General features: G+C 44.0%; 1 protein-coding gene across 2 annotated transcripts in view; it reads right to left on the bottom strand.

Moving 5' to 3' along the window:
- HS1BP3 (HCLS1 binding protein 3) overlaps positions 1 to 21,012 on the bottom strand; it is a 95,307-nt gene that overhangs the window by 73,216 nt on the left and 1,079 nt on the right. For both annotated transcript variants that reach the window (XM_075861053.1, XM_075861054.1), the window contains exons 2-3: positions 18,786 to 18,951; positions 4,023 to 4,230 (exon numbers count right to left, since the gene is read on the bottom strand). In XM_075861053.1, coding sequence (XP_075717168.1) covers positions 4,023 to 4,230; positions 18,786 to 18,951 — 374 coding nt within the window. The remainder of the gene's footprint in view (positions 1 to 4,022; positions 4,231 to 18,785; positions 18,952 to 21,012) is intronic.

Genomic DNA, 21,012 nt, shown 5'->3' with positions numbered 1-21,012 from the left:
TGGAGAACAGTTATGGGGGCATTATACTGTATGGAGGACAGTTATGGGGGCATTATACTGTGTGGAGGACAGTTATGGGGGCATTATACAGTGTGGAGGACAGTTATGGGGGGCATTATACTGTATGGAGGACAGTTATGGGGGCATTATACTGTGTGGAGGACAGTTATGGGGGGCATTATACAGTGTGGAGGACAGTTATGGGGGGCATTATACTGTATGGAGGACAGTTATGGGGGGCATTATACTGTGTGGAGGACAGTTATGGGGGCATTATACTGTGTGGAGGACAGTTATGGGGGGCATTATACAGTGTGGAGGACAGTTATGGGGGGCATTATACTGTATGGAGGACAGTTATGGGGGGCATTATACTGTGTGGAGGACAGTTATGGGGGCATTATACTGTATGGAGGACAGTTATGGGGCATTATACAGTGTGGGTGGCTGTGTCAGGGAGTATATTATATACAGTAGTATACAGCAGGCTCAGGGAATAAATATTAATTCAATATCGTTGCATGCAGATAGGGGGCGTGGCATGCAAAAAGGGGTGTAACCTAAATAATCGTTTATTACTCATAATCGAGGTTACATGTTAATGGGGATTTTGATTAGGTCATAATTGTCCAGCCCTGGTATAAATGTCTGGTAGGTCAGGGTTCCACTTCTATCAGGAGATTAGGAGTCCCCTGTACTCTACAGAAGAGATGAGGGATGGACGTTACCGAAACAGCTGAGATTTTCACAAGTCCCATAAACTACAATAAAAGAGTCGTAGGCACAGACAGCCGCTGCTCCACCTCGTCTTCTCCTCTCTGGAGTGCGGAACCGATTCAACATTTATGGTGTATCGATGGAAATACCACGTTAAAGGCGCAATCTGGATAAAACGGATGGTCATGGTCTGCACAAAGCATGACATGGTAACAGTTCTGACTGGATTGCTCTTATAAATTGCTCAAAAGCCCCACATAATTTCTCATAACTGTGCCAGCGTGACATAATCCCCCATAACTGAGCCAGCGTGACATAATCCCCCATAACTGAGCCAGCCTGACATAATCCCCCATAACTGAGCCAGCGTGACATAATCCCCCATAACTGAGCCAGCCTGACATAATCCCCCATAACTGAGCCAGCCTGACATAATCCCCCATAACTGAGCCAGCCTGACATAATCCCCCATAACTGAGCCAGCGTGACATAATCCCCCATAACTGAGCAAGCCTGACATAATCCCCCATAACTGAGCCAGCCTGACATAATCCCCCATAACTGAGCCAGCCTGACATAATCCCCCATAACTGAGCCAGCCTGACATAATCCCCCATAACTGAGCCAGCCTGACATAATCCCCCATAACTGAGTCAGCCTGGCATAATCCCCCATATCTGAGCCAGCCTGGCATAATCCCCCATAACTGAGCCAGCCTGGCATAATCCCCCATAACTGAGCCAGGTTTACATAATCCCCCATAACTGAGCCAGGTTTACATAATCCCCCATAACTGAGCCAGCCTGACATAATCCCCCATAACTGAGCCAGCCTGACATAATCCCCCATAACTGAGCCAGCCTGACATAATCCCCCATAACTGAGCCAGCCTGACATAATCCCCCATAACTGAGCCAGCCTGACATAATCCCCCATAACTGAGCCAGCCTGACATAATCCCCCATAACTGAGCCAGCCTGGCATAATCCCCCATATCTGAGCCAGCCTGACATAATCCCTCATAACTGAGCCAGGTTTACATAATCCCCCATAACTGAGCCAGGTTTACATAATCCCCCATAACTGAGCCAGCCTGACATAATCCCCCATAACTGAGCCAGCCTGACATAATCCCCCATAACTGAGCCAGCCTGACATAATCCCCCATAACTGAGCCAGCCTGGCATAATCCCCCATAACTGAGCCAGCCTGGCATAATCCCCCATATCTGAGCCAGCCTGACATAATCCCTCATAACTGAGCCAGGTTTACATAATCCCCCATAACTGAGCCAGGTTTACATAATCCCCCATAACTGAGCCAGCCTGACATAATCCCCCATAACTGAGCCAGCCTGACATAATCCCCCATAACTGAGCCAGCCTGGCATAATCCCCCATATCTGAGCCAGCCTGACATAATCCCTCATAACTGAGCCAGGTTTACATAATCCCCCATAACTGAGCCAGGTTTACATAATCCCCCATAACTGAGCCAGCCTGACATAATCCCCCATAACTGAGCCAGCCTGACATAATCCCCCATAACTGAGCCAGCCTGGCATAATCCCCCATATCTGAGCCAGCCTGACATAATCCCTCATAACTGAGCCAGGTTTACATAATCCCCCATAACTGAGCCAGGTTTACATAATCCCCCATAACTGAGCCAGCCTGACATAATCCCCCATAACTGAGCCAGCCTGACATAATCCCCCATAACTGAGCCAGCCTGGCATAATCCCCCATATCTGAGCCAGCCTGACATAATCCCTCATAACTGAGCCAGGTTTACATAATCCCCCATAACTGAGCCAGGTTTACATAATCCCCCATAACTGAGCCAGCCTGACATAATCCCCCATAACTGAGCCAGCCTGACATAATCCCCCATAACTGAGCCAGCCTGGCATAATCCCCCATATCTGAGCCAGCCTGACATAATCCCTCATAACTGAGCCAGGTTTACATAATCCCCCATAACTGAGCCAGGTTTACATAATCCCCCATAACTGAGCCAGCCTGACATAATCCCCCATAACTGAGCCAGCCTGACATAATCTCCCATAACTGAGCCAGCCTGGCATAATCCCCCATAACTGAGCCAGCCTGGCATAATCCCCCATATCTGAGCCAGCCTGACATAATCCCTCATAACTGAGCCAGGTTTACATAATCCCCCATAACTGAGCCAGGTTTACATAATCCCCCATAACTGAGCCAGCCTGACATAATCCCCCATAACTGAGCCAGACTGACATAATCCCCCATAACTGAGCCAGCCTGACATAATCCCCCATAACTGTGCCAGGTTTACATAATCCCCCATAATTGAGCCAGCCTGACATAATCCCCCATAACTGAGCCAGCCTGACATAATCCCCCATAACTGAGCCAGCCTGACATAATCCCCCATAACTGAGCCAGGTTTACATAATCTCCCATAATTGAGCCAGCCTGACATAATCCCCCATAACTGAGCCAGGTTTACATAATCTCCCATAACTGAGCCAGCCTGACATAATCCCCCATAACTGAGCCAGCCTGACATAATCCCCCATAACTGAGCCAGCCTGACATAATCCCCCATAACTGAGCTAGCCTGACATAATCCCCCATAACTGACCCAGCCTGACATAATCCCCCATAACTGTGCCAGGTTTACATAATCCCCCATAATTGAGCCAGCCTGACATAATCCCCCATAACTGAGCCAGCCTGACATAATCCCCCATAACTGAGCCAGCCTGACATAATCCCCCATAACTGAGCCAGCCTGACATAATCCCCCATAACTGAGCCAGGTTTACATAATCTCCCATAATTGAGCCAGCCTGACATAATCCCCCATAACTGAGCCAGGTTTACATAATCTCCCATAACTGAGCCAGCCTGACATAATCCCCCATAACTGAGCCAGCCTGACATAATCCCCCATAACTGAGCCAGCCTGACAGAATCCCCCATAACACAGAGCCAGGTTTACATAATCCCCCATAACTGTGCCAGGTTTACATAATCCCCCATAACTGAGCCAGCCTGACATAATCCCCCATAACTGAGCCAGCTGCACAGTACCGCCCATCAGAATTCCAAACTAAAACAGAGATAAGAATGTGTTTACATGGTAGCCGCGCAATTACATCCATTTAAGAGGTGTGTATATGTATGTGTGTATGTATATATATATATATATATATATATATATATATATATATATATATACACATATATATTTTTATTTATTTTTTATTATTTTTTCTTTTCATTCTTGAAACATGGTGAATCAGTGATATAAATGCTGACCTAAGAAATCCCACAGCTCCGGAGATGAAGCTAGCTCCTCCTCACCAGCGATGGCCTTCACAATATCGTTGAAGGCGGCTCTCCTTTCCCGGATGTCAGTCTCGCCCACAAATAACACCTTCCGTGGAAATGGCGGCAGTGAATACTTGGGGTACAGTGTGGAAACTTTGTGGTAGAATTCTTCAATCTCGCTGTATTTTCTAGATACCTGCCAAAGATAAATGAAAGTAAATGAGAAGGATTAGGGCTCAACCGGTCTTTAGCACCGTGTCTGGGATCACTAACTGTGTGTTATCCATAAACCATGAATTATGACGTTATTATTTAGGCCACGGACCGAACACGGACTGACACATAATTATTCTTTTTGTGGTGCTTGTAAATATATTGTGTAGTTACATTGCAAAACCTTTGGAAAATGAAACAGCATTCCTAGCACGACAAAATATAAATGAATAATAATAGGAATCAGTCATAATATTACAGAAAAATATATTAAAATTGTTAGGGTGCCCTCTACTGGACAATTACAGGAGTACATGCTTTAGATTTCGATAGTTCTTAAAACAGTAAAACCCATCTTCAAATAACCTAAAAGGGAATTTTATAGGAAATCTGTACTTCAAGGCCCGCATCTCTTGGCCAAAGCGGACAAAATCTACTAAGAACGTCTCTCACCCTATAGGACCCATGTCTTACAGGTATGGCCCATTGGTAACAATGAGAACTGTGTAATGCTTCAGTTCCCCTGTGATGGCGCTGCAGGAGAATTGAGCACTTGCTGCTGAGTTCCCACACAGATTACAGCCGATTGCTACGATTGTTTTTGGTGTGGTTCGGGAAAAATAAAATATTATGCTGTTGTTTTCTGTATAGTGTTTACCATTCGGCTTAAAAAACATGTCAACTTTATTGCTCAGGTCATTACGATCGCGGCGATACCATATATGTGTATTTAAAAAAAAAAATTAAATTAAATTTAAAAAAAAATTCTCGAAAAATGGGTCTTTTATGTCAAATATTTTTATTAAATAAACTTTATTTTATTTCAATTAATAATTTTTTTAATCCCAGTAGTGGACTTCACAATGCAATTTTTTGATCACTTATATAATGCTTTGGTATACTTAGTATACCAAGGCATTATTGTCTGTCAGGGCATGTTCACACGGCGCTAAAAAAACAACAACGTGTAAACGCGCCAAATACGTTAGCGTTTCTTGTGAAGCGCTTCTTGAAATACAGGAGTTTTACGTATTTTCCATGTGATTTATGATGCGTTTTGTGTGCGCTTCTTGCGCATTTTACACGTCAATGCTTTTTCTTTTACACAACGTGCTTTTGAAACACGCTTGCGTAAAAAAACAACGCATGGTATGCACTAACTGCGCGCTGTCCCATTGATTTGAATTAGAAGCTTAATCAAGCGCTTTTTGTCGCGTATTTTGACGCGTAAATCGTGCCAACATACACGTCAAATACACGCCGTGTGAGCAGGCAATCTATGAGTACGTGCCTCTGGCATGGTCTTATAGGCATACAGCAATGTCAGGCCCCTTCTTAGAGGACATACACCTGGGTATATAGGGCTAAAATTGATCCATTAGATAGTGTCAAATATAGTTGTGGGGCAACACAACCTCAAATGTAGCTGTCCTTTCAGCCAATGTTTTCACTTAAGCCCCATGTACACGACCATAAAAATCGTCCGTAATTGCGGTCCGCAATTACGGACACATTCACTTCTATTGACTGCAGACACCTTCCCGTATATTTACGGGAAGGTGTCCGTGCTGTAGAAATGTACCGCAAAAGATAGGACATGTCCGTTCTCTTGCTTTTTACGGGCCGTGCACCCATACTTTGTATGGGAGAACTGGTCGAAAATGTGGGCGGCTGTCCGCAGTTTGCCGTGCCAGCAATGGCGGCCCGGAAGAGAAAACATGAAACATGACTGGTATTGTATCAGGGCTGTCACTGTGCATGTTGTATGGTGTTGGTGCACCCCCTGCTGGTCAGAAATAATATAGCAAGTAATAGAACTGAAGTTCCCTATAGAAGAATTCCAAGTTTGTGCTTTATTAACCTTTGTGCAAAAAAGGGAAGCAAATCGCAAAAAAGTGCATATGGATGCCCTCTAAAACGGACCCGTGTTTATTCACTAACTCTTCAAGCTAGAAGGCCCTGCTAGGGTGAAAAAAAAAGGGGGTCATCATCGCGGGCGACCCCTCAGTACACCGGTGTCTGCCTAGGCTATCAAGCACCCCGCAAGATTCGAAGTCTAGATTGGACTTCCTCAGAGAGGCGAGCTGTGGTTGCAGGTGGGTATGGAGCCTAAGGGCCTACACTAAGGGCACCGTAAAAAGTCCTTGTGACTGACACATGTGTGAAGTGGATACGCAGTGTCGTGAAGTATGGCCCGGCCCGGCAATCTGACGGGAATTATAATAGATTTTCTGTTTTGACAAGCCAAAAGGCCCGTACAATACAGAGGTGTGTGCGCTCAAAAGTAAAGTGCATGTAAATGTGCCTTCCGTCAGTGGGATCCCATCCCCAGTGATTTCAAGGCCCCAAAGGGTCACCATTCCTGGGGCACTTCTGCACCTTAGCCTCTCAAAATACCTGGCCCATGACTTTGATCCGGTGGCTGCTGGTCACTTACGGAGTGGGGGCAGGTAGATGCCCTTGCCAGACAAGTTGGATTTTGTTGGCTTTCTGTTCTGGCTTACAGAGAGGTCTGGTGGAGGAGAACCCCTAAAGCCTTATTCAGATGGACATATGTAATTTAAATCGGCTGTTTTTTTACAGCCGATTTGCACCCATGCGGGACCCGTTTTCACGAATCCCTCATAGACTTGAGTGAGTCTATTGAGGGATCTGTGAATATCGACAAAAATAGGACATGTCCTATTTTTTCACGGGCCCCATAAATATACCGTACATGCAGCCGTGTGACGGTCATTAAAAGAACGGCCGAAACACGGACGATTTCAACATTCGTCTGAATTTGGCATAAGAGGGCATATGGACAAGGCTTGCCTTCATGAGACAATCCCTCAAAAGTTTATGTACACACTAGAACTCATAATTTTTTTAATCTAAATAGTTTTAAAATTCTGTTTGAAATAATTTTATAACTTATGTTTATAGCTCTGTTTTTCTGATCCAAAGCTCCAAACCTGTGGCACAGACATTGAGTAAAATTCTACAATTCTGCCTTCCTGTAGCCAACAGTAGGGGGAGGCATGACCTGACTGCATACCATGTATGCATTACTATAATAAACCAGCTCCTACGCTCCCTCTAGTGGTGACTGCAAACATCAAACATCTTATTCTTTAACTTTGTCTATGCAGTGGATTTGTATCAGAAATAATGAAACTCTACTCCCTACACAGAAATTTGGATCTAAAAATGACATGGGGTTAAAAGGTAGACATTCACTTGGAGCTCGGCGTCCACTTAAACAGAGGATGAATCACTCATTGTGCAATGTCATGTAGGCTGCCGGATGTAGATTTGTGGGAAGTCGAGACTCACCCCACAAGACTTCCTCTCTCTTCCTGTCTAGAGTCGCTCTAAGGCCCCCTGAATGTGGCTCCCAAGGTGTGCACCAATGATAACGGATATTTCAATGTGCCAGGTAGGAACCATATGACGGGCAGGTGATGCCATGCTAAGAACCATATTATTGTGTGGCTGTTACGCATATAAAAAAGGTTCTAATTTATTTTATTTGCAACAATATTTTTTTATTTTCGTTAACTTAATTTTTACTTTTCTTTTTTTAAATTTGCTTTAATTCTATTCAGGGTTTTAGCATTTAACCCTGTCCCAGCCATTCACACGTCTTGGAAGAGATGTCCTTTTCTAGTCAGTGGCATGACTAGCCCATAATGAGTTAAATATTACGGCTAAAGCGGTTCTAGGCCTTTTTTAGGGTCAGATTAAACTTGGTTGGGCCCCTTGGGCCAAAAAGTTGCTCAGGGACCCCAACTTAGACCCCCTATCGCGGCCAGGGTGGCTATGCATGTGTGTTGGCCTCTCCACTAAAGTCTGTTATTTAGGGAGACAGCCGGGCTAATACTCCCTCAATTTATGTTTACACAGGGCGGATACGCTGCATAAAAGGTACACAAGGTATCTGCCCTGGAGCCCGCAGGGAATTCCATCCCAAAAAATCGTACCAAATTGTGGTGTCGTTTTTCAGCCGAAATGTCTGCAGCGGAAAACAGCACGTAAAAAAAAAAAAAAAAAGGTCTATACTTACCCATAGCCATGGCGACGAGTCCCTCTGACGCCCTGCAGCCCGGTCTCCTGGGAAGAGGTTTCCTCCCATGTGGCTGCTGCAGCCTGTGATTGGCTTCAGAAGTTGCATGGGATGGAACGTCATCCCTGGAGACCTGGCTTGACGCATGAGCATAGAGATCTGGGTAAGAATATACTTTTTTTTTCTGAGTTGTGATTTTTGCGGCAGGATCGCAGATTTTCCACCGCAAAAATCGCAACATCTGCTATTTGTTGCAGGTTTTACCTCCCCTCCCCAGGAAACCTGTGATTCCGCAGCATAAATTGACATACTGCGGATTAAAAAAAACGCACCGCAGGTCAAACATTTTTTCAGTGTTTTTTTTTTTTACACTGCGTGCGGAGGGGGGTGAGATTTGTTCAAATCTCATCCACTTTGCTGCTACTGTATTACACTGCGGATTTTCCACAATTAAATCTGTTGCGCTACGTGTGGACATACCCTTGGGCTTCAAAAAGAAAGCCCCATGCATGCATGCCCACCTCTCTATCTCTTCTCAGCTGGATAGGATCACAAACATCCATCGGGGAGAGTGGGTGGTGGAGGAACTCAAGGTCCCCAAGATGGAGGCCCCAGGGTACGTGCCCTATGTGCTCTTCTTATAGTCTGATCCTGGCTTTAGGGTAGGTAAACAAAGGGAGACCCATCTCTCTGTTGGTGCCAGGATCAACAATGGCACTAGTATATGTGTCTGGGATAGGGAAATTAGATTAAGATCCCTATTGATGTGAGTGATGACAATCTCTGTACAGCGCTGTAGAATATTTTGGCGCTACACCGTGTTCCAAATTATTATGCACATTGGATTTAAGTGTCATAAACATTTAATTATTCGTTTTTCAATGAAACTCATGGATGGTATTGTGTTTTAGGGTATGTTCACACGGCCAAATTTCAGACGTATACGAGGCGTATTTTGCCTCGTTTTACGTCTGAAAATAGGGCTACAATACGTCGGCAAACATCTGCCCATTCATTTGAATGGGTTTGCCGACGTATTGTGCAGACGACCTGTTATTTACGCGTCGTCGTTTGACAGCTGTCAAACGACGACGCGTAAAAATACAGCCTCGTCAAAAGAAGTGCAGGACACTTATATACATTATATGCAGGACACTTATATACATTATATGCAGGACACTTCTATACATTATATGCAGGACACTTCTATACATTATATGCAGGACACTTCTATACATTATATGCAGGACACTTCTATACATTATATGCAGGACACTTCTATACATTATATGCAGGACACTTCTATACATTATATGCAGGACACTTCTATACATTATATGCAGGACACTTCTATACATTATATGCAGGACACTTCTATACATTATATGCAGGACACTTCTATACATTATATGCGGGACACTTATATACATTATATGCGGGACACTTATATACATTATAGGCAGGACACTTATATACATTATATGCGGGACACTTATATACATTATATGCAGGACACTTATATATACATTATATGCAGGACACTTATATATACATTATATGCAGGACACTTATATACATTATATGCAGGACACTTATATACATTATATGCGGGACACTTATATACATTATATACAGGACACTTCTTTGGACGTTTTTGGAGCTGTTTTCTCATAGACTCCAATGAAAACAGCTCCAAAAACGGACGTAAAAAACGCCGCGAAAACGGCGTGAAAACGCCGCGAAAAATGCGAGTTGGTAAAAAAACGTCTGAAAAGCAGGGTCTGTTTTCCCTTGAAAACAGCTCTGGATTTTCAGACGTTTTTGTTGACTACGTGTGAACATACCCTTAGAGCTCTTTGGATCATTGTAATCAATCTCAGACAGCTGTGATAATTAGTTTGCCAGGTGTGCCCAATCAAAGGAAAACTACTTAACCCCTTAGTGACCACTAATACGCCTTTTTACGTCGGTCACTAATGGGCTTTAGGCTAGGCTGACGCCTTTTCATGTCAGCCTAGTCTAAGTCCTGCACGGGTCTCCCGTGCAGGCAGGAGCCGGGGCTCTGCTGTCTGATGACAGCTGAGCTCCTGCTCCAACGCCCGCGATCGAAGTTTACTTCGATCGCGGCCGTTTAACCCGTTAAATGCTGCAGTCAATAGCGACCGCGGCATTTAACTTTGTTTACAGACGGAGTGCGCTCCCTCTGTCACCCATCGGCGGCCCGCGAATGAAATCGCGGGTCTCCGATGGGGTGTCATGGCAGCCGGGGGCCTGATAAAAGCCCCCAGGTCTGCCCTGGACATATTCCTGTTAGGACGCGCCGGTGGCACGTCCTAACAGATTGCCTGTCAGATTTACACTGACAGGCAATAATGCTCTGGTATACGAAGTATACCAGAGCATTATAGCAGCGATCGGAACATCGCACAGTAAAGTCCCCTAGTGGGACTAATAAAATCAGTCATCAAAGTGAAATAAAGATTATTAATAAAAATTACAGTAAAAAAATAAATAAAACCATTTTTTTCCATAAAAAGTGGTTTTATTTAGTAAAAGTGTAAAAAAAAAAAAAAAAAGTACACATATGTGGTATCGCCGCGACCGTAATGACTCCATTAATAAAGTTAATATGTAATTTAAACCGCAAAGTGAACACCGTAAAAAAAAAACGCAAAAAACCATGGCGAAATTGCAATTTTTTTCCATTGCCCCCCAAAAAAGTCATAATAAAAATGAATCAATAAGTCCCACGCACCCCAAAACAGTACCATTCAAAACTACGTCTTGCCCCGCAGAAAACAAGCCCAAAAATCACTACATCGATGGAAAAATAAAGAAATTACGGCTCTTGGAAAGCGACGATGCAAAAGCAAATAATTTTAGTTCAAAAGTGTTTTTATTGTGCAAAAGTCGTAAAACATAAAAAAACCTCTACACATGTGGTATCGCCGTAATCGTACCGACCCATAGAATAAAGGTAACATGTTATTTACGTCGCACAGTGAACGGCGTCAATTTAAAAACGCATAGAACAATGGCGGAATTTCAGTTTTTTTTTATAATCCCCCCCAAAAAGGTTAATAAAAGTTAATATAAAAATTATATGTACCCAAAAATGGTGCCATTAAAAAGCACAACTAATCCCGCAAAAAACAAGTCCTCATACAGCTATGTAGACGAAAAAATAAGAACGTTATAGCTCTTTGAATGCGACTATAGAAAAACGAATAAAATAGCTTGGTCATTAGGGCCTAAAATAGGCTGGTCACTAAGGGGTTAAGGACGTTCCACATTATTAAGCAGGCCACAGGTTTCAAGCAATATGGGAAAGAAAAAGGATCTCTCTGCTGCCGAAAAGCGTGACATAGTGCAATACACTTTGGACAAGGTATGAAAACATTGGATATTTCAAGAAAAAAAACTTAGATTCAGAGCACAGACGGGTTCGTTCAGATAAAGGCATAATGAGGAAGGTTTCTGCCAGACAAATTAATAGGATTAGGAGAGCAGCTGCTAAAATGCCATTGCAAAGCAGCAAACAGGTATTTGAAGCCGCTGGTGCCTCTGGAGTCCCGCGAAACTCAAGGTGTAGGATCCTCCAGAGGTTTGCAAGTGTGCATAAAGCTATTATTCGGCCACCCCTAAACAATGCTCACAAGCAGAAACGGTTGCAGTGGGCTCAGAAATACATGAAGACTCATTTTCAAACCGTGTTGTTTACGGATGAGTGCTGTGCAACCCTGGATGACCCAGATGGATGGAGTAGTGGATGGTTGGTGAATGGCCACCATGTCCCAACAAGGCTGCGACGTCAGCAAGGAGGTGGCGGAGTCATGTTTTGGGCTGGAATCATGGGGAGAGAGCTGGTAGGCCCCTTTAGGGTCCCTGACAGTGTGAAAATGACCTCTGCAAAGTACGTAGAGTTTATGACTGACCGCTTTCTTCCGTGGTACAAAAAGAAGAACCGTGCCTTCCGTAGCAAAATTATCTTCATGCATGACAATGCACCATCTCATGCTGCAAAGAATACCTCTGTGTCATTGGCTGCTATGGGCATAAAAGGAGAGAAAATCATGGTGTGGCCCCCATGTTCCCCTGACCTCAACCCTATTGAGAACCTTCGGAGCATCCTCAAGCAAAATATCTATGAGGGTGGGAGGCAGTTCACATCAAAACAGAAGCTCTGGGAGGCTATTCTGACATCCTGCAAAGATATTCAAGCAGAAACTGTCCAAATTCTCACAAATTTAATGGATGCAAGAATTGTGAAGGTGATATCAAAGAAGGGGTCTTATGTTAACATGTAACTTGGCCTGCTAAGTTTTTTTTTATTGAAAGAGCTTTTGATTTCTGTAAATATGACCTCCTGATGCTGCAAATTCAACAAATTACCATTTTAGTTCTCTTTACAACCTTAGTGACCAGCCCATTTTAGGCCCTAATGACCAAGCTATTTTATTCGTTTTTCTATAGTCGCATTCAAAGAGCTATAACTTTTTTATTTTTTCGTCTACATAGCTGTATGAGGCCTTTCTTTTTTGCGGGATTAGTTGTACTTTTTAATAGCACCATTTTAGGGTACATATAATTTTTTTATTAACTTTTATTAACTTTTTTTGGGGGGGGGGGATTATAAAAAAAACCCTGAAATTCCGCCATTGTTCTATGCGTTTTTAAATTGACGCCGTTCACTGTGCGACGTAAATAACATGTTACCTTTATTCTATGGGTCGGTACGATTACGGCGATGCCACATATGTAGAGTTTTTTTTATGTTTTACGACTTTTGCACAATAAAAACACTTTTGAACTAAAATTATTTGTTTTTGCATCGTCGCTTTCCAAGAGCCGTAACTTTTTTATTTTTCCATCAATGTAGTGATTTTTTGGGCTTGTTTTCTGCGGGACAAGACGTAGTTTTGATTGGTACTGTTTTGGGGTGCATGGGACTTATTGATTCATTTTTATTATTACTTTTTTGGGGGGTAAAGGAAAAAAATTGCAATTTCGCCATTGTTTTTTACGGTGTTCACCTTGCGGTTTAAATTACATATTAACTTTATTAATGGCGTCATTACAGTAGCGGCGATACCATATATGTGTACTTTTATTTCTTTTTTACACTTTTACTAAATAAAACCACTTTTTATGGAAAAAAATTGATTTATTTTTTTACTGTAATTTTTATTATTAATCTTTATTTCACATTTATTATTTATTTCACTAGTCCCACTAGGGGACTTTACTGTGCGATCTTCAGATCGCTGCTATAATGCTTTGGTATACTTCGTATACCAGAGCATTATTGCCTGTCATTGTAAATCTGACAGGCAATCTATTAGGACGTGCCTCCGGTGCGTCCTAACAGGCATATGTCCAGGGCAGACCTTTTATCAAGCCCCCGGTTGCCATGACAACCCATCGTAGACCCGCGATTGCATTCGCAGGCCGCCGATGGGTGACAGTGGGAGCGCACTCCCTCTGTAAACAAGTTAAATGCCGCGGTCGCTATTGACGGCGGCATTTAACGGGTTAAACGGCCGCGATCTAAGTAAACTTCGATCGCGGGTGTTGGAGCAGGAGCTCAGCTGTCATTAGAGAGCTGAGCCCAGGCTCCAGCCTGCACGGGAGACCCGTGCAGGACTTAGACTAGGCTCATGTGAAAAGTGGTCAGCCTAGCCTAAGGCCCCTTAGTGACGAACGTGAAAAGGCGTATTGTTGGTCACTAAGGGGTTAAAATGTTTTGATCTCTGTTGTGCATAATAATTTGAAACAGTGCATTTTGAGTTTTTTACTTCTAAAAAAAAATCTGTTATCATTAGGAGATTTGTTCAATAAAATTTGCATTATACTCCAACGGTTGATGGCTTGAAGATTATACTGACTGTCATTTGCATCGACTATTTAGGAAAATCAGCGAAAAATAACATGTGCATAATAATTTGGAATGCGGTGTATATAAGCAACAGGAGAACAGGAGAATTGCTGCGAGAGAGCAGTTGTCAATCCCAGCGATCATCAGAATGTATATTTATGTCAGATTGCAGGAACCCTGCCTGTGACCTAAACATACATCCTGTGGCAGGAAGTGGTTAAAGGGCGTCCTCCACTTTGGAAAATCCCTACTTGTAAGAAGGATCCCTTGACAAAAAGCCCATCACAAAGTGTCCCCCTGATGGGACCCCAGCAATCACCTGTAATCTGTAGGGAAACCTGGCAGTAAGGCCTCATGCACACGACCGTAGCCATGTGCACGGCCGTGATTTTCGGGTCAGTCGGCCACGGAGTGTCAGCCGCAAGCCGCCCGACAATCGCGGGCTGTGCACATGGTCGCGGCCATTATTATCAATGAGCCCGGACCGCAGAACACGGCCGTAATAAGGCTTGCCCGTTCTTTCTGTGGTCCGGGCTCCGGGGCTGTGCACAGACCATGGAAACCACATTCGTGTGCATGTCCCCATAGGAATGAAAGGGGCCGCAATTCTCCCGTGGATTTTCCGCGGAATTGCAGCCGCAAAAGCACGTTCGTGTGCATGGGGCCTTAGTGTTCAATTTCCCTGCAACGTCACCACGGGGGAAATTAAGCATTACAGTTTCCACTCAAATGAAAGGGTTGTCCGTGTAATGAAGGACAGGTCAGGACAGTTCCTCCAGAGCGAGAGAGACACTCTTTATTACCGCTCTACACTCTGGACAAGAAATGAGGATCCTGAACAGGGGACCCCCATTTATATACTCAGCATTCCCTAATAGGGTGTATGAAAAGAAGTTTTCTAAACTGGACAATCCCTTTAAACACAACTGGGCCAAATGGATAGAGTGAGGGTACCAAGGCAGTCAGGTAATCCTCTGTGAGCTAAGTACATCAGAACCTTTCATTATACAATGATTAAAGGGTAACTAAACTTTTGACGTGTCATAGTGACACGTCAGAAGTTTTGATCAGTGGGGGTCTGAGCACTGAGACCACCACCGATCGCTTGAGCGAAGCGGCAGAAGCGCTTCGGTGAGTGCTGTGCTGCTTAGTTTCTGATCTCCTTTTTTCGGAGCGGTTTACGGGCTCAATAGAAAGTCTATGAGTCTGTAAACCGCTTGCTCGTCTTTCCAAGGAAAGCCGATTAGAAACTAAGCAGAACAGTGCTCATCCGAGTGATTCTGCCACTTTGTTTTAGCGGTCGGTGGGTGTCTCAATGCTCGGACCCCCACCGAACAAAACTTCTGACATGTTACTATGACATGTCAGAGGTTTAATAAAAGTTTACTTACCATTACATAAAAGTGGAAAACCCCTTTAAATGGAACGTACAGCTTTGTCAGACAGACATGGCCTAGGTGCGAAGACACGCCAAGAGCCGTGCACCAATGGGTCATAGACCGGAGATCTCCACCGGAGGACTTTACTGGAGTCATGGAGAACCTCGGCAGGTCTCAGATGACCTATGTACCTGGTCACCCTCGGATGCGATCTGCTGACAGGTCGCGACGGCTGCACATTCCCTTTAAGAAAATCGAACTCGAAACACGTTCACTTGCAAGTGCCCTGATGGCGAGATTTCAAAGCTACTTTACAAAAAGAGCTGCAAGTGCAAATTTATTTCGAGTCATCGCCCCAGCTGGCTTGGTAACAGCTCATTCTTTTTTGGCAACCCCAAACCTAAAATTCAAACGAAAAAATATCAGGAGTTTTCCTGCCAGGAGTAGATACTATTAATTTAATTTAGTGTGTTCCAGTATCAGGCATGGCTTCACATGTTTCATGGCCACACTAATGGCGATGGAAGGTCTGGAATCAATCTCAAGTCATTTGATTCTCCATCAAAATAACGAAACAAATGCCAATAATTGTAATATTATCCTAATTCAAAGAGCGTGTCGGGGGCTCCACCATTTTTAAAACATTTTTTTTTTTTACCTTCGGAGTTGAAGAGTTGAACATGTTGTCATTCAAGACAATAAAAATCAGCCTATAAATGTGTTCTATGTTATTATTATTATCCCCGCTGTAAAATCTACATTCCCGAAAGTATCAAGGAGACCTCATGGCTTCAGTATGTGCCCCCCTCCTGTGTTTTCATACATAACTAATCTATCTGTAACCTGCCAGAATTATGTCAGCCTCCATCTGGAACGTCCCCGTTGCGCTGTAGCTGGCATCTGTCAGATGACTTCACTGCGACACACACTCAAATACGGTAAAGAGTTACGCTGTGTCAATATTCCTGTAATCAATCCTAAATTCAACTTCATATCCTTAAATAGGTTGGATCTGTAACATTAGTTCAATTTGGCAGCCTATGGGCCGGATTTTCTCATGGCCTGGCATCTTCCAAAAATAGTTCCAAACGGCCCATGGTCCCACATTCTTAGGGTAGAAAAAGGACTAAAACATTGAAAAGTGTTATGTTGGCAGCAGTGGGAAACTTGACCAGGGCGTAGAGGATTTCCAGAGATAGAGATCATGACCCCCGGAACTTGGGGGTTTTAAATATCCTATATACCTGTGTGATATTAAAAATAAAAGAGGCCCTTAAGGCCCATTTACAAGGGACGATAACAGGCCGAAGCGCTCGTTCCCAATCATTGGCCTATGCAAAAAAGTCAGTGATCAGTCCACAAACGAGTTGATCGCATCTTTTATACCGCCTATAAAATCCTCGTTGTCAGCAGGACATCTCATATAAACAGGGTACGTGCGGTCAGCAATATGCAGATTATATAAGTGCCGAACTATCTAATTAACCCCTTAGTGACCAGCCTATTTTAGGCTTTAATGACCAAGCTATTTTTTACGTTTTTAGCTATAACTTTTTTATGCTTGCATCGACATAGCTGTAGAAGGTCTTGTTTTTTGCGGGACAAGTTGTATTTTTTAATAGCACCATTTTGGGGTAAATAGAATTTATTGATTCACTTTCATTAACTTTTGTTTCTTTGGGGGGGAGGGATAGAAAAAAAAACCCCCAGCAAATTCGCCACTTGTTTTTGCATCCTAAATTTACGCAGTTTACCGCTATTGAGTGCCACATCTGAGGGCTTAAGCGATTGGGATCAATACTGATCTCGATCTCGCCGTTTGAGAAGGACTTCTCCCAGCCCTCAGCTACTGCTCCCTGCTTTGTTAATTTTTTCAGATGCAGCACCGTAAAAATGCAATTGTATCGGAATAAAGCCCATTAGTGGCCACCGTAAAAACACCTATCGGGCTAACAATTGTTCATCCCCAAAGAGTTTGCATCGCCCATGATAAAGTGCTTTTAAATGGGTGCTGATCGACTTACTATACTGTTGATTGGCCCTCGTTATGGGCAGAAATCTGCCCACATAAAGGGACGTTTACCTTGGGAAGTCCTCTTAGGTAGCTGGTATCCCACAATCGCGTATTGTGCCTAGGCCACAGTGACATCCCACAGTCATGTGTGGCATTGACAGGAATACATTTTCATTGGCATTGCTGCTAACTCTAAAGCTTGTAACACACATAAGATGTTGGTCAAGTGAGTGATCTCCCTCCACCGCTCCCCCATAATACAGAGGCTTATCTCCCAAGGGGAAAAAAAGTTTAGGCTTGATAGATCCTTATTTCCTGTCAGGCTGTCCCCAGATACATTAGATCGTTGGCCGATCCACCAAAATTGGTGGTTTGGACAACTTTTATCTCCTGCGGATAGCCAACATCAGATCATACAGTCATGTGACATAGTAACATGAACATGGGACATTACATCATTATGGAGAAAAAGGTCACTGCGGCCTTACCCCATGGTTTTGAGGGTAAGACTTGACATGGAGTGTGATTTGCCCCTTATGTCTGGAAAACTCTGACAATGACCCTCTGTATCTCAGTCAGTATCCTCCGCTCTTGACTCTCGGTTCTGGGCAGGCAGCGTGCACATGTCCACTGCCGAAAGTGTCCCTAGCTCTCTGCTGCAATCAACCATTTAGTACCACCTAGTCTTGGCGTTGCTGACGTTCCGGAGACTAGGCCGTCTGCCAGACCAGTATCCATACCAAATAGTAAGTAACCTAACTGCGGACTCACTGTCTTATTATGTAATATTACCGCCACTTGCTATTGCTGGTAAAAAAAATGTTTTACGGATACCGGCCACCCTGGTGGCAACCCTACATCCATGGCTTTCTTAGTATAGTATCTAAAGCAGACCACACATTGGATTATCGGACTCCACCAAACCACACCAATGAATCGTGCGGCTGTCCTCAGATCGGCGTGTAATGGTCACAACTAATATATGAGAAACATTTACTTCAATCCAGCGAACAGTTGTAATTTGCTAAACCATTGTTATGGTTAGTTACCGAGTTTGACCTTTGGATCCTCACCCAAAAAAATAATAAATGTTTACTTAATGATGAAACCAATTGAATGAGAGTCTCAGACCACGAATGATTATCCATGACCCAACAGGGGACTCAAAACCGACAGAATGTATATGCAATGAGCCTCCAAGTCATTATCACCAATCTGTACTTACAACAAACTGTACCACATCCTCGGGCATGTGCCTGGCTGATTTGAACGCGGGTAGAGAGGTGACCACCACAATCTGATACTCTACGTGCCCCGTCATCATCTTCCCACGGATCTCCTGGTATTCTGGAACCCACATGTCCAAGGCGGTGTGCGCATTCTGAACCTGCCTGCCGAAAACCAAATGTGGAGAATTTATCAAGGGTTTAACAATACGTAGAAATCAATAGACTGAGGTACTAGGTGTACGTTCACACCTTCAGGATTTGTCATTGGTAAATTTGAGGTGGATTTAAAAAAAAACAATCCGCGGCAGAAATTCAATGCCGACAGTCGGATTTCTGCCACGGATGTGCAAGCGGATAAGCACATAGATCCCATCCTATTGTAATTCAATGAAGCTAATCTGAGGCTTTTCCATGCGGAATATCGAGCATGTTGCAGATTTTAGAACCCGCTGCGCAGTCATTATTCTGAGCCTGGCAGATGCGAGACAGAAACGTCCTATCCCAGCCGGGAGAAGTCTGGCGCAAAACCACTGAGCTTAAAAGAGAAAGATTGCGTACTATTGCTAGTACAGGCAAGTTGAATTTTTGGCTAGAGGTGCACTTTATTACTTTTGTAAGAAATCAGACTAGGGCTACATAACGACTTGCCTCCAGATAATGGGGCTATACAGGGTTAAAACAAATACGTCTACTTTCATTCAAAAACAGTATCACATCTGTCTGCGGGTTGAGTGCGGTATTGCAGCTCAGCCTCATTCACTTCAATAGAGCTTAGCTGCAATACCACACACAACCAGTGGACAGGTGTGTCGCTGTTAGAAAAAAGTAGCCGTGCTTTTCTAATTCTGTACAACCACTTTAAACGGGTTTTCCTAGCAGCACGTCCTCTGTCCATATGCCCGATTATAGCCTATGGATGTCATAGAGGTCCGTCACAAGGCAGCGGCTGTCACGCTGTCAGACAGGCAGCACATGTATTACATGGACGGCCATTTTCATGCAGCAACCATGAAAGAAAAAATGTATAGCTGGCTGAATTTTCCACCTGCAAAATCTGCGGGGATCTTGGGAGCCGGATCTGAAGAGATCAGGATCTCAGTACGGGACAGTATTCCGCTGGGAGGCAGGGACTCCTAGCATCACGGATAGCTATGACGCTAAGAGTCCGGCTCCCTGAACCGTGGTCGCTCCAGGAAATACGGTCGACACACGGTCCGTATATCATGGACTGAACACATCCGTCTGAATAAGGCCTCAAAAGGGTGTCTGTGATAAGACGAACGCCTCATGCACACGACCGTGTGCGCCGTCCGAGTCCCGTCAGTGCTCCGAGAAAAGATGACATGTTCTATCTTTCCTCGGATCGGAGACTCGGACCATATTTCACGGATCCGATTCACCCGCTAAAGTGAATGGGTCCGTGAAGACTATCGGGTGCCGTCAAAAACGGCCCAACGGTCGAGTGCATGACGTATAACCCTTTAAATGCATCATCTACCCTATACCTACAGATTTACACATTTGAAAGAACGACAACATATTCCGTACGTTAGAACGACTGGACATTTGGACAAAAACATGAAATATAACGAACACTTGGAATCTGTACGCCAGAACCGGGGAATATGAAATTCAGGCAGTAATTTGATTTTCAGGCTTACACAACAATATTTCGTACGATTTGGCCACGTTTCCTCTCACGCTGGCAATCTCCTGTAACGCGTGTGTCAGCTATGCAGACCTCCGGGCATTATGTGATGACAGAAGATACTCTGTAGCGGCGCAGGCACTGGATCAACACCAAGGAAAGGTTAGTACAGTACGCTGGATTGCTGCAAGGTAATGTAGACCGTGCATAGAAGACGTGACCTCCGCGGAAATTATTCCTCTCCTACTGAGCAACCAGTGGGCCCAGTATTCTGGTGTAATCCGCCCTACAGGAAAAATATCTTTCACCCCATATGACCAGACGAACGGCCACATTTTTTCCCTTAACCCCTTCACAGCCGATGACGTAACTGTAAAGGTCCCCGAATCCAAGGGAGAAAAATCGTAACCACGGAATAATGGATGACTGACTGACTGAATGACTCAATAATTAGATGTGAATACGATATGGCGCCCATGACGTCCATTAGAGAAAAACAAATCACCAGCAACTATAAGGCCCTGCTCACATCGGCGCAGCGACTTCCAGTCATAAAGGAATTGACGGCACTTTCC

This window comes from Rhinoderma darwinii, chromosome 4 (genome assembly GCF_050947455.1).
Source record: "Rhinoderma darwinii isolate aRhiDar2 chromosome 4, aRhiDar2.hap1, whole genome shotgun sequence".
In the NCBI taxonomy this organism is placed as follows: Eukaryota; Metazoa; Chordata; class Amphibia; order Anura; family Rhinodermatidae; genus Rhinoderma; species Rhinoderma darwinii.
The sequence above is the reverse complement of the archived record's forward strand: the minus strand, read 5'-3'. Positions and strand labels throughout refer to the sequence as shown.